Source organism: Agelaius phoeniceus, chromosome 2, assembly GCF_051311805.1.
Source record: "Agelaius phoeniceus isolate bAgePho1 chromosome 2, bAgePho1.hap1, whole genome shotgun sequence".
Taxonomy (NCBI): domain Eukaryota; kingdom Metazoa; phylum Chordata; class Aves; order Passeriformes; family Icteridae; genus Agelaius; species Agelaius phoeniceus.
In genome coordinates this window covers 5,374,665-5,388,309 of record NC_135266.1, presented here as the reverse complement: position 1 = coordinate 5,388,309, position 13,645 = coordinate 5,374,665, and the positions used below count along the sequence as shown (strand labels likewise).

Genomic DNA, 13,645 nt, shown 5'->3' with positions numbered 1-13,645 from the left:
GGGCCATGGGGGAAGGATTGTCCCCTTTCTGCTCATCCCCCTGACAAACCAGCTGCAGCTTTGGGATTTACAGAGCGGGGGGAACAAGGGGAACCTGAGCACTGTCCGTGCCTGTGACTGCCAGCGTGGGAGATCCCTGCTCCCACACCATGGTAGGGCCTGAATCCCTCAGCAAGGACAACTTTTCCCAGCTGGGAGAAACCAGGTGAGCAGCATGGCTGTGCCTTGATTCCTGTGGGATTTATTCCAGCCTTCCCTTTGGTGAGGGGGTGCACAGGAATCAGTCCCAGCTCTGTCTGCTCTCACTGCTGCAACGCCTGGGCACAGCTTGGCTCCCAACCATCACTCAGCCATCCATGGAACTGCAGCTTCCCATGATGTACCACAGGAATAATTCCAAGGCTTCTCCTCCAAGGAAAACCATCCCCCCGACCCCACTTTCCAAGCCCCTTCCCTTGTATTCATTATTGGTCTTTAGGAACATGGACTGTTCTCATGTGAACACATACACAAAAGGAAACAATAACACCCATTTCTGTAGAAGAATATATTATTTAGCAGATCAGTTTAAAAGTTAAAAAAAAAAATCTGTACATCTTTGAAGCTGTCTCTTGTTGGTTTTGTTTGTTTGTTTGTTTTTTCATCAACAAGGATAAAAATGTGTTTGCACTGTGGCTTTTTCAGCTTTGTGCTCCCTTCTTTGTCCATGCTGAAGGATCCTGTGGTGTCCAGCTGTACCAGGCCACAAAGCCACCCTGCAAACTCACCAAGGTTTCTTCTAATTTCTTCTAGTGTAGAAAAAAAAAAAAAAAAAAAGAAAATTGCATCCACTATGCTGGGCTTCTGAATGTACTGTGAACACTATAAAATTCAGAGGATAATGAGGAGAAATGTGTCATTAGGGCTTACCAGGCAAACAAAAATGCATGCCTGGACCCTTGTCAGTGTATAAGCATCTGGTGAGCTATGCTGTAATTAGCATCCTGCTGTATACATATAGAGAGTGTCTTGACTAAAACAACCCCTGGTGCCAGGGGATCATGTCCCAGAAAAGGCTCCTTAGCTAAACTCTGGTTTGTCTCTACAGCCTGTGGGCAGCTGGGTCACCAGAGAGGCAGATCTGCTGAAGGATGGAGCTGTGCTGCAGCCTGAGCAGTGTCCACAGGGAGAATCCTGCCAGGAGGCTGTGGTGGGAATGATGGAGCCTGGGCAATCCTGCCAGGAGGCTGTGGTGGGAATTCAGAGCCTGGGGAATCCTGCCAGGAGGCTGTGGTGGGAATGCTGGAGTCTGGGGAATCCTGCCAGGAGGCTGTGGTGGGAATTCAGAGCCTGGGGAATCCTGCCAGGAGGCTGTGGTGGGAATTCAGAGCCTGGGGGATCCTGCCAGGAGGCTGTGGTGACAGTTCAGGAGCCTGGGGGATCCTGCCAGGAGGCTGTGGTGGGAATTCAGAGCCTGGGGGATCCTGCCAGGAGGCTGTGGTGACAGTTCAGGAGCCTGGGGGATCCTGCCAGGAGGCTGTGGTGGGAATTCAGAGCCTGGGGGATCCTGCCAGGAGGCTGTGGTGGGAATTCAGAGCCTGGGGAATCCTGCCAGGAGGCTGTGGTGACAGTTCAGAGCCTGGGGGATCCTGCCAGGAGGCTGTGGTGGGAATTCAGGGGTCTGGGTTGCCCGCGGTGTCCGACGGCAGCAGCATCTCTGTGAGGAGGCTGCAGGCTGTGGATCCATCTCTCCCTGCATGGTCCCTCTTGGATTTTGATGTAGCCACCACCTCTGCTTGGCTAATGGAGCATTTCTCAAAGCAGGGCAGCCTCAAGGCTCGTGGTTTATTTGTTCAAAGGCCGTTTCCTCTCACTTTTCGGTGCTGCCGGTGGTCAAACCTTCACTTTTCTGTTTCTGCAGCTGGAATGAAGAGCAGAGCAGGGTTAATCCCCCCTGACTCACTCTCACAGTGCTGCTGTGCTCTCCACAAGGCATGTGCAGCATTTCCTGGGAAATAATAGGCAGCAGCTTGGAATATCACAGGCATTGTTTCATCCAAACAGCTCTGGATAAACATCCTGGGCAAACAGAACTCAGTCTATCTCATCAGCTATTGTACCAGGTTCTCAGATTATTAATTAAGTCCTCTTGTTTCAGAATATCTCTGAATTCAAGCAGCTCCTATTTTTAAGGCCTCTTACAGTGCCAATACACTGCAATTAAAGCTCCATTAGTTTGTGTAAAAATGCTGTTTTGACAGATGCTGTAAACCAGAAGTAAAATCTCAGCTCAACTTGAAAGGTGAATAAAACTCAGAAAGTCTGGCAGTTGTATTTGAGATCTTTTGCCCTCGTTTGACAGATGCTCCTTTCTAAATGGAAAAGTGCCCAAAAGGCTTTGTTCTCCTTTAAAATTTAGTGCCCTCAGAGCCTGTGCTCTTTGATCAACCAGCCTCAGTACTTGAAGTCCTGAGGGGCTTTTTCTCCAAAGCACTTGGGAGGAGATGGGAGCTACAGCAAAACCTCAGTTCCACTCATGGATGATCAAGTGGAGGAACCTTCATTACCCACACATCAAATATCAGCACAACTGGTGCTCCAGGGCACTTCCCACCTTATTTTAATGATGCAGTGGCTGATAGTAGCCTGCCTACATGGTGAATTTTTTCATGTCAGAAACTCCCTACCCTGTGATGCCATTAGGGCAGGTTTTGTAGTGGATCTTGGCAGGGAAAAGAGGCACTGGAAGAGGTGTGCAAGAAAGGAGTGCAGAGGCACAGGGAGCTGGAGCAGCACTCTGCCTGCTGCCCTGGGCACTGCTCTCTGCCCTGCCAGGCTCCTGAGGCAGTGCAGACCTGCTGAGAGGCAGCAAATGGGCTTACCTGGAATTCCCACCTCCCCTGAGCCCTACAAAATGAGAGATGCTCTGTACATTCAAGTCCCCAGTGGGCAATTAAAGAGCTTCACTGGTTGTGTGTTTAATCCTCCTGGGTGCTTTGCATGACACAGGGATTCCTCATAAAACACCAAGCACATCCTTGATGACACACGGGTGACTGGAAGTTCCTTCCCAGAAAATAAACTCATGCACTGGTGCTGCAAAACTTGAACTGCCTGACCCCAGAGCGTTTTGGTGCAGTGTAACCCAAGCAAATTCCTTCCCAAAGGAGGGCAGATCCCTCCAGGGAGATCTGTGCTCCCTTTAGGGGTTATCCCCGGGTTCTGTGCCTTGCAAGCAGCTCCTGTCCCATGCCCATATTTGTGTGGTTCCTGGTGGACTCTGCAAGGACTTGTGGCACACACCTCTCTCCAGGCAGGTGTAATGAATGTGTTTCTCAGGATAATGATTATGCCATGAGCAATCCCACTGTTTCAGAATTGAGCTACTGCTTAATTATAGTGTTTGGCTTATTCAATTCTAATGTTTGCAGTATCAAGGAGATAATTGGAGTTTACCTCTTTCATAGCATCATCTATCTGTTTTAACCCCTCATAGTGGTCCCTGGATTCCCACAGAGGCTGGAGCATCACCTCCTCCACTTCTGGGAACAGCTAGGTGGGAACAAGAAAAAGACTATCAGCATTTCCTTTTGCATTCCTCAACTTGCTGCTGCATCATTTCACTGTACATGCTGAAAACGGGGTGTGGAAGGTAGATCCCCATTTCCCTGGGTAACCAGACACCTGCTGAGGCAAACACTGCAGCTCTGCTCTCCCCCTGCCTGGTTTCTGGCCCTGGGTGACTTTACCTTGGTCACTGTCTCGAACATGGGGATGAGGACAAACTTGAGGAAGCCGATCTGTGCCGTGGGTTTGGTCACTTTGTCGCGGTCCATGAACGGCGCCACCGGGAGCCCCTCGGATTTTTCTCGGTCGCTCTGGAACAAACCCAGAGAAACAACCCAGAGATAACAAAGGCAGAGATAACAAATATTAATCCTGTCTAGCAGGCTGTGAGGAGAGTGATGCAGCAAGCAGATGAGCAGCCCTCAGATGCAGATCACAGAGGTGTCTGTAGGCAGCACAGAACGGGGATGTGCTGCCCTCAGGGCAATGTCTCTGCTTTGTGGAGAGCAGCATCTGAATAAAGAGAATCCTGTTCAGTTATTTCTGCTCAGCACCAGCATCAAAGTGTTCACCTCCAGGCTTGCAGGGCAGCTGACTACCTTTGCAAACCCACTGGACTTGTGAGGTAAAATATTTCAGAGCATTCAGAAAGCTGGTAATGGCTCTTGCTGCTCTGAAAGAGATGGAAGAGTTCTGTGATTTCCTCATTGTTCTCCAGAGAGTGATTATTTTCAGGTATTCAAACAGAAATTATATCTCATTCTTTACTAATGATTAAAAAAGAAAATCAGTTGCATCCACTTGAGCAGGTTCTTTTGCTGGCATTCCTCTCTAACTTTCTGTAATAGAAACTTTCCATGGAATCACAGAATGGTTTGGGTTGGAAAGGACCTTAAAGATCATCCAGTTCCAACCCCCTGCCATGGGCGGGGAAACTTCCACTGAACCAGGTAGTTCAGAGCTAGAACCAGACTGGGCTGTCAAACAGTGAAGCACCTGTGAGATTTGGAAATAGCAGAAAATTGTGAAATTGTGTAATTGTGCAATTGCATCTCTCCCTCTCTCTTACCTGCATAAAATACTCCTCCAGCAAGCAATCTACCCAGGGCTCTGCCACCTCCATCGGGCGGACTTCGTTGGAGATGTCACAGCATTTTATCAGCACCATCTTCAGCTGAAAGAGGATGACACTTCAATGCTGCACTCCTAAAGCCAGCCCTTTCCCCCTTTCCCCCTTTCCACAGCCCCTGTCCTTGCAATGCTTTCAACCAGAAAGGACAATTTCAGGATTTAACCAGAGCTCTTAGGTGATCTGGATCCTTTTCTCCTCTCTCAGCTGCTCTGTGTGAATCATTTATCCCCTCTCTGCCTTGGTTTCCCCCTCTGGGATGTGTCACAGTGGGATGTGCACTTATCTGCTGCAGGAAGAGATTCAGTAACAAGTGACCATTAAGGCTTTTGTGGCAGAGGCAGCTGGGAAAAGATTTCCCTGGAAATCAAACACAGCTGCACTGGGGAATAGAGGAGACTAGAGGTTTTACTCATGGATTTTTTTTTGCCCCACAGTAAAGGACGGTAAAAATTTGTGGCCTAATAGAGTAATTTTTTTTGTTTTCCTGATGGGATTCCAGGATTCCTAAAGCTGGAAAAATCTGTTTAATATAAAGCACTTCCAAATTGTAATTATTTCTTGGTGTAGGATGGATTATTTTTTGATAATACATACTGAATCTCAGTTTTTCAACATACAAAAGTTAATCTACAAGCTTTCACTCCACGCACAGAAAAATAACAATCCACAAAACCTCCTTACACAGGTCATGTGTTCTTCATTTGTGTAATCAAAGTTTTCCATTTTTTCCTTGAAAGAGTCCAGTATTTCTGCATGTCTCGCCATGTCTGTAGCCAGGATTAATGTAATTATCCCCTAGCAAAGAAAACATGTTCACATATTAACTTGACATTCCTTACAAGGTCTGCTATTGCAAAGCCAAATAGGATCTGTCTTGCACACAAAATGCCTCAGATGCACTGAATTGCTCATGCTGGAGGGGGAAGTTTCTGACTTGGAACTGCTAAGGATACGGGAAGAGGGTTATAAAGAGTTCGTGGTACATGAGGATCATGGTTTTATGTGATATTCCAGAGACACTGAGGTTTTTCCTTTCTCATTGACTAATTGTAGAAAAGCAAACTGTACTACAGGATGTTAAAAGCCACACTCTGGCTGCCAAGATCCGCTTTCCTCTCCTTGGAAGGCACTGTGGGTTTTGCTGCTGACTCTTAGAGGCCCTGAGACAAAAATCATGATGTGGATGCCAGCTGTGCCCATCCTCTTTGGATTAGGGCTTTGAAACATTTGGATGAGGACAAGGAGCTCTGTATCCCCCTTCTGTGCAGAATTTATGATGGGAAAACATGTGGTTAATTTAAATTTGTGGGTTTTCATACAGAACAGTCCATTTTGGGTCCGTGCCAGTTTCCCACACATCGACAGAATCAGGAACTCCAACCAGCCTTTATACCACTTCTTCACTCAGTGTGTGAGGAAGGTGTCATGTGGAAATTAAGACTGAATTTTGGCCCTTAGAGCCCTGATGGGAGTTCTAACATTGTTCAGTGCCTCAGAGATAACTGACAAGACAAGAAGCCTCAGCTTCTCCATGTTTTGCTCCTCTGGAATGTGATTTGGAGAATTGTTTACCCAGCATGTGAATTGTTTTTAATTAATGGCCAATCACAGCCAGCTGTGTCAGGCTCTCTGAGTCTGTCACAAGTTTTTATTATTAATTCTTTTCTAGCCTTCTGATGTATCCTTTCTCTTTCTTTAGAATAGTTTTAGTATATTATTTTCATATAATAAATATGATATGATATGATATGATATGTTATGATATGATATAATATAATAAATATAACATAATATAATATAATATAATATAATATAATATAATATAATATAATATAATATATAAATAAGAAATTATATAATATAAATATATTAAAATCATATGAAATAATATAAAATAATATAATTATACAATATATAAATTAAATATATTATATATAAATAAATAAAAATGAAAAATATATAAAAATAAATAATATTATAAGAATAATATTAATATAGGATAATATAATATTATAATAAATCTAATATAAATAAATTATATTAGATAAATATATGAAAAGAGTATATAATAATATAAAAATACTATAATTATATAATATATAATATAAATAATATTATATAAATAAATAAATATACATATAGATAAAATATAAATAAATAGATGTTTATATTATTTATATTATTAAATAATATAGATATATTAAATATAAATATAATAAATAATCATTAAATAATATAAATATATTAAATAATATAAATATAAATGAATATATATTTATATTATTTATATCATTTATATTTATATACATAAATATATAAAATAAAGAACATATAAATAATAACAATAGATAATGAATATCAAAATAAATAATATTATAAAAATAATATAATATTATATAATGTAATGTAATGTAATATAATATATAATAATATATCAACCTTCCAAGAACTTGGAGAGATTCTCATCATCTCTCACCTCATCCTGGGGACCCTCACAACACCACCACAGGACCCTCCCAAGTGCGAGGGGCTTTTCCAGCCCTGCCCTCCAGGGAGGGCAAATCCCTCCCATTGCGGAGCAGGGAACTCGGTGCGTGTTTGCACCCTCAGGACCGGCGTGCCCAGCACTCCTACCTGTCTTATCTGCTTGAACTGGTCCTGGTCCACGTTGGAGAAGATGTTGAACTCGGGCTGGGAGATGATCTGGAAGGCCACGGCGCAGTGGTGGTTCTCCAGCGGGGAGATGTCGTTGTAGCGCACGGCCAGCTCCGTTCGCGCGTTGATCTGGTAGCTGAGGGCAGGCAAACCCTGAGCAGAAAGCTCCCCAGGCACCCCCAGCTGCTCCAAACCACCTGCTTGCATTCCTTTCTGTGCTTATTCAATGAGCTGCAGCTTTGGGGGTTTTTTGGTCGTTGGTATGAAGTCAGATTTGCAGAGAAAATAGATATTTAATAAAATCTCAGGTGTTGATCCCCCTCAGTGGGTGAATACTAATAAAGATTATAATATATAAAATATATTATAAAATACCAAAATATAATATATAAAATGCCAAAATACCAATACAAAAAAAACCCTAAAAGGTTTTTATTCCTTCTTTAAATTTTGCCACATTTCTAGTTTAGAATGTCTAGTTTAAATTTCTAGTTGAATATTTTGTCACGTTTCTGGTTTAAAACAATGTACAACAAAAGCAGAAGGAACTGGTTTTGGGTTTTTTAGATTTTGAACAAATCAAAGACTGTTTTGACATTTTTTCCACCTCTAAAACACCATCCAAACTGGTTTTTTTGTTTTGACATAGAACAAAACCAGAATTGAACTGTTTAATTCAACCCCTACTAATGGCAGATGCAGAGATTCTCACTGATCCCAGTCAGAACTGGGTTCTGCCCTTATTTAATGAGTGGTTACAAATAAATCAGATTCTCTCTCTTTCACATGCACACTAAAGTGTCTGTGGGTCAATAGCAATAATTTCCTCACATGAAAATAAACAGAGTAAAGTACACTTCATGATTTATAATTATGAAATAAAGTGTAAGCTAAATCCCCCTTTGAATCTTAGTGTAATTATTCCATTATAATAATTTATAGCTCTGTTACCAGCTGTAAAGTATTTCACCTTGTTTTCTCAGGAGTTAGGGGGGAAAGGGTTTAAATAGAAATCTGAAAAAAAACCCCATTTTCCCTACAGAACCAAGGACAGCTGGCAAACCCCAACCCAGACCTGAGCTCTGCTTTGGCCCATGTGAGCGACCAGCAGTGCCTTGGGAAAAGGTCAGGCTGTGAGGAGGAAAACCTGATCTACCAAAAATTGCCAACCAGTGTTACCTTCCCAAGAGATTTTAGGGGAAGAGAAAGCAAGAGAGCAGACTCACGTGTTGTTATAGCCTGGATGGTCCAAGTCATGGCACACTGCAGCAGTCATGAGAATCAAAATGTCAATTTGGGAAAATTTCTCCTGTAAAATACAAAACATGAATGTAATATTATGGTTTCTACTTCCCCTATCCCTGTAAATCAAAAGAAATAAAGAAATCAGGCATATTTACTTTTTAGAGAAATGCAAATCTGAGCAAAATGAAGCATTTTTTCCTTAGATGAATTTACTTCAGTCAAAAGAGAGAAATCTGCCTTCCCTTCCAGTAAAAGTGACTCAGATTTGCCTTTGTTGCATGAAATAACAGCAGCTCAGAGGAGGCAATTTCCTTGAAATTTGCTATTACTGCAGAGATGATATAAAAGCACTGAGACATCAGTTCAGTCTCTTAGAAGTCATTTGAGCACCCTGATTAGGTAAAGGCAGGGCTGGAAGATGGCTCTGTTGCCACTGCATTCTGCATTAAATAAAGTTAGCAAAAGAGCAAGAAAAATTAAATGTTAAGTTCCCACAGCTTTTGAGCACCATGGACTTGCATTAAAGCAATTTTTTCTTCATATTGCTACTGGCAAGAAAACAGAATTAGGCCAGTAACTGATATGTGTAACTATAGAGAAAAAAGGGGTTTTTTAAAGTGAAAAAAAGCAGTTTTGTAAAGAAATGAAATGAATATATGAGTGCAGGTTATCCAGACAGTGAAATTAATTGATGCTTATGGTTTTGGACAAAATAAAGGTGAAATGTGTGCATACAATACCTGCCAGGCTACAGGACAAGCACAGGTCAAAGCACACATTTGGAGAAAACCTCTTGTGGGAGCATTTTGTGTCCCAAACAAAGAACAAACCCACAGACCATAGCTCAGCAGAGGTTTATCTGTCATTCCTAAATATTTCACTCCATCAGAGTACAAACTGTGGGCATCCAGGAGGTGCAGTTACCTGCCCAGCAGCCTCAGAAAGCTCTGCAGGTGCTGGGGGTCAGCAATGGAAATGCAACACCTCTCCTTGTGTACCTGGGTGTCAGATTAAGGTTTCTTCTGATCTAGACTGAGATGATGGGGTAACTGAGGGCATTTAAAAAACTTATATTCTATTTTCCCTTTCATATGAAGGCTGAGACAATACAGATGTTATAATTCACACCATCACAATCAGAAGTCCTTTGCTAAAATGCCACAAGTAGCTCGATTTTACTTCTTCTTGAACAATGTTTAGTTTATGATTTTGCAGGCATGCAAATATTAGTTTGAAATTTCAATAACACAACTATTTTTAAAATACCTTAAATATTGGTAAAAATTTTGGTAAAAATTGGTAAAAAAAGCTATTTCTTAATTACAATACACTATAAGTGTTTATTGGCCTATCAGTTTTTGCCATGCTATACTTTAAATAATACTGTGATTAATAATAATGTAATAATAATGTAATTAATACTGTAAATGCCTTAAAGCCAATCATCTAAAATCACTCTTTGTGGGTCTTAATACAATGCACCTTTCATAGCTCTATTTCCCTAAAGCATCCAGAGGCCATCCTTTGCAAGGCCATCCTTTCAAGCTTGTTTCTAGCTCCATTTCTCTCTTCACAATGTCTATCCTATTCCATGGCATTTCCAAGCCAGCATTTCTTGTCTCAGGGTTTGCACAGGGATGCACACACTGTGTGAGCCTTCTGTCAGGATTGGAGAATCCTCTACAAATCCATTCCCCACACCCAGGGACTGGGTGCAGCCTCCTCGGAAGCCACACTTGGCAGCACAGCAGCCTGTGGCCCGTTCTGCAGGAGAAGTGGCTCAGGTTTCAGGGTGGGAATGCAGTGGGTGCCCTGTGTCAGATTCCAGGACATTCCTCTGGCTGCCCTGGAGGACTCCAGACCCTGGCAGGGGGCTCAGAGACCTTGGCACGGAGTCAAAGACACCTGTGCCTTTGATTTTAGGCCATGGAAACAATTACCAACTTTGTGTGAGGAGTTACAAACCACAAGGGTTTGAGTAGAATGATGGTGAATTTGTCACAGGGTGAAAAAGTAGAATTTTGGGGATTTAGAATGGGGGATCAAGAAGCAAGATGGAGAAATCTGGGCGTGTCCTGTGTTTCTCCTTCTTCTTCTTCTTGTCCTCCATCTTCTGCTGTGATGGTGGCACTTCTGGATTGGTTTAGGGTAGAGACAGACTGTCTAACATAGGTGACAGGTATTGGAAAATTATTGTAAATAAAGTACAGGTAGTTCTTAGTATAAAAAGATGTTGGAATTCAGGATATCCCTCTGGCTGTCCTGGATTGCTCAAACCAGGCTCAGAGACCCTGGCACAGAGCCCAAGACCCCTGTGCCTTTGATTATGACCCATGGAAAAAATTACCAACCTTATATGAGGATTTACAAGCCACGAAAGTCTAAGTAGAATAATAGTTAGTTTGTCACAGGGTGAAAAATAGATTTTTGGGGTTTTTAGAATGGGGGTTCAGGAGGCAAGATGGAGGAATCTGGGTGTGTCCAGCCTTTCTCCTTCTTCTTGGCCTCCATCTTCTGCTGTGATGTTGGCACTTCTGGATTGGTTTAAGGTAGAAGCTCACTGTCTAACATAGGTGATAGGTATTGGGAAGTAATTGTAAACATTGTACATGTAGTTTTTAGTATAAAAAGACAACATCACCCCAAGGCAGTCAGTGTGCCATGAACCAACCTGCTGGGCAGATCTCAGATAGCAAAAAATAAACAACCTTGAGAACGAGAGCCAAGGAATTCTGCCTTTTTTTTTTTGATCTCAGGGCTGGGAAAAGCAGATTTTCTAACACCTCGGGGTCACCTCAACACCAGAGCCCTGATAAAACCCTGGAGGGGCTGTACCTGGAGGCTGCAGAGCGAGATCATGCTGTACATCATCTGGGTGACGCAGAAGCAGTGCCGAAAATTGTGGAAGGGGTTGTTCCTGTAATTGTCGTGGATGCACAGCTGCAGAGAGAGGGAATGGAGCTGTCAGAGGGGGCAGAGCTGTTTGCCAAGCACTGGAAATCCTTAAAGGAGTTCTATCATGAAATAGGGGTCTCCTCAAGCCAGGTCTTATGAGCTCTTGGAGATCCGTATCACACCCGAGATAGCTCAGCTACCTCAGCAGGATGGCTTCTGTGGCAGTGTTGGAAACAAAAAGGTTTTAATAAAAGGCAAAATAACAAAGCTCTTTACAGAGAAAAACCGAGCCAGGTGGAAGAAGTTCTTGCTCCTGGTAAAACACCTCACAAAAGCCATTAGTTTCTTTGTTCTCTTCTTTTTCTCGTAAATTGCTCAGGCCAGACTTTTTGCCTCTTATCCAATTGGCTATCCTAAAGTTTGAGGTGAAGACCCCCAAGCCCTATGAGGTGTCTTTTTACCTAATTGAGGAAAGAAACTTCTGGGCTCTTTTCCTTTTTGAGGAGACAAAGGATAGTTTTGTTACTCCATCAAGAAGGGGCATATTCCTATACTATGGGGTCCAGGATTATCCTCTGCTAGGACAGAGTGACAGCACAGGGCCTCTGACAATTTCTGCCTTCCTGGCTAAGATTTGTGTTATAATACATATTATTATATTGGCTTTTTGAAAATATTAAAATAGATACTATATGTGTGATGTTAAAGTAACTTAGTTACAAAGATATAGATTTTATTTCTGTTGTTAATTAAGCTTAGACATAGTAGTGAAATAGCTGATATAAGTATGAAATAGTGATGAAATAGTGAAATAGTGATGTAAGTATGCTTGTGTTAAAATTCCTGCTTGGATGGGATAACACCCAATGAACACAGGATGAGGACACCTGTACAGATATTCCAATTATCAGCACTCATTGTCTGAAGATAGTGTGGGCCAAAGCCCAAAATCTGGAGGTGATAAAAAAGGACTAAAACCACAGCCAAGGATTGTGCATGCTCAAAAAAGGTGGATCCCAAGGAGGAGATGTGCTAAACAATTCTTGGAACATGTAAACTAGTTTGGAGAAAAGTTTACTATGCATAAGGGTCTATGCAAAGGGCTGATGTAATTAAAAGGTATTTAGGGGTATCTCTGAAGATAACAGTGTGCTCTCAGCTGAGTGCCAAGATGCACCCAGCCATAATAACCTTTGCTCCATGGTCCTTGTCTCCTATTGTCCTTTATTAAACATTTACATTTTCACAGGAGAGTGAAGGTGTTTTTCACGTTTGTGCATTCCAAGAATGCACCAGCAGGTAAAGCTCACAGAAAATCCCCTCTCATGCCAGCCAGCAATGGACAAACATCCCAGCACAGCTGCATCTCTGTCCTCTGACCTCATCCTGGATTTGTATTTCAAACCTTGCCGTGGCTAAAGGGGGACTGTAAAGGGCTGGGTGGGTTTTCTATGCTGGGTTTCTATGTTTCTATGGTGGGTTTTCTCTTCTGTCAGCCTGGCAGAGATTGAGCTGTCATGGGCTCACATGAGCCATTCTTGTGTGGTTTGACTTCCTACAGGTCCTGGCTTGGTTGCCCTCATTCCACAGCAGGATAAAGCCTGTCTGTCCCTGTGTCCTGGCTGGTGCCAGCCAGGCTGGCAGAGGGAGGCTGGCACAGCTGGGTTGACACATGCCATGGTCATTATTCCAATGCTCCTCTGGCTTCCTGCCCCTCACAGAGCAGCACTGCTGGACCCCTCTGCTGAATCCTCCTCCAAAGCCTGGAGAGCCTTCATGCTTCAGTTACTGAGCCTGAATTGATGGCATGGACAGAATTCTGCCCCCTTCTCCAGCTAAATCAGGAATTTACCTCAGGAGTCCTCACACCCCATCAGGATCAAACACTTCAACCCATCACCTGACTTCCAGGAGACCTCAAAGCTCTGGATGAGGTCAAGAGAAGTGTGGCATTTCAGTGCTTATTCAGTATTTGTGGGCTTCATTGCAAAAGCTGCACAGATGATTCTGCAAGTAAGGATTTTAGAAACACATTTCATTACTTTAAAATGACTTAGGAATGGCATGATATGGTTGTCAGCCAGGCTCACAGGTGGTATCTCACAGCCTACACATGGCACTGCACAAAGCTGCATGGATGTAATGTGCACATCCAGCTCTGGAGCCCAGAGC

General features: G+C 42.8%; 2 protein-coding genes across 8 annotated transcripts in view; both read right to left on the bottom strand.

Moving 5' to 3' along the window:
- SLC37A1 (solute carrier family 37 member 1) overlaps positions 1-13,645 on the bottom strand; it is a 124,228-nt gene that overhangs the window by 13,860 nt on the left and 96,723 nt on the right. The window lies entirely within an intron of this gene.
- PDE9A (phosphodiesterase 9A) overlaps positions 800-13,645 on the bottom strand; it is a 57,814-nt gene continuing 44,968 nt past the window's right edge. For 6 of the 7 annotated variants that reach the window (XM_054654463.2, XM_077171215.1, XM_077171205.1 and 3 more), the window contains 8 exons: positions 11,414-11,518; positions 8,560-8,642; positions 7,313-7,469; positions 5,360-5,473; positions 4,616-4,720; positions 3,729-3,857; positions 3,436-3,531; positions 800-1,900 (listed from right to left, as the gene is read on the bottom strand). In XM_054654463.2, coding sequence (XP_054510438.1) covers positions 1,850-1,900; positions 3,436-3,531; positions 3,729-3,857; positions 4,616-4,720; positions 5,360-5,473; positions 7,313-7,469; positions 8,560-8,642; positions 11,414-11,518 — 840 coding nt within the window. In that variant the 3' untranslated portion in view covers positions 800-1,849. The remainder of the gene's footprint in view (positions 1,901-3,435; positions 3,532-3,728; positions 3,858-4,615; positions 4,721-5,359; positions 5,474-7,312; positions 7,470-8,559; positions 8,643-11,413; positions 11,519-13,645) is intronic. The other variant, XM_077171191.1, reaches the window with a different exon arrangement.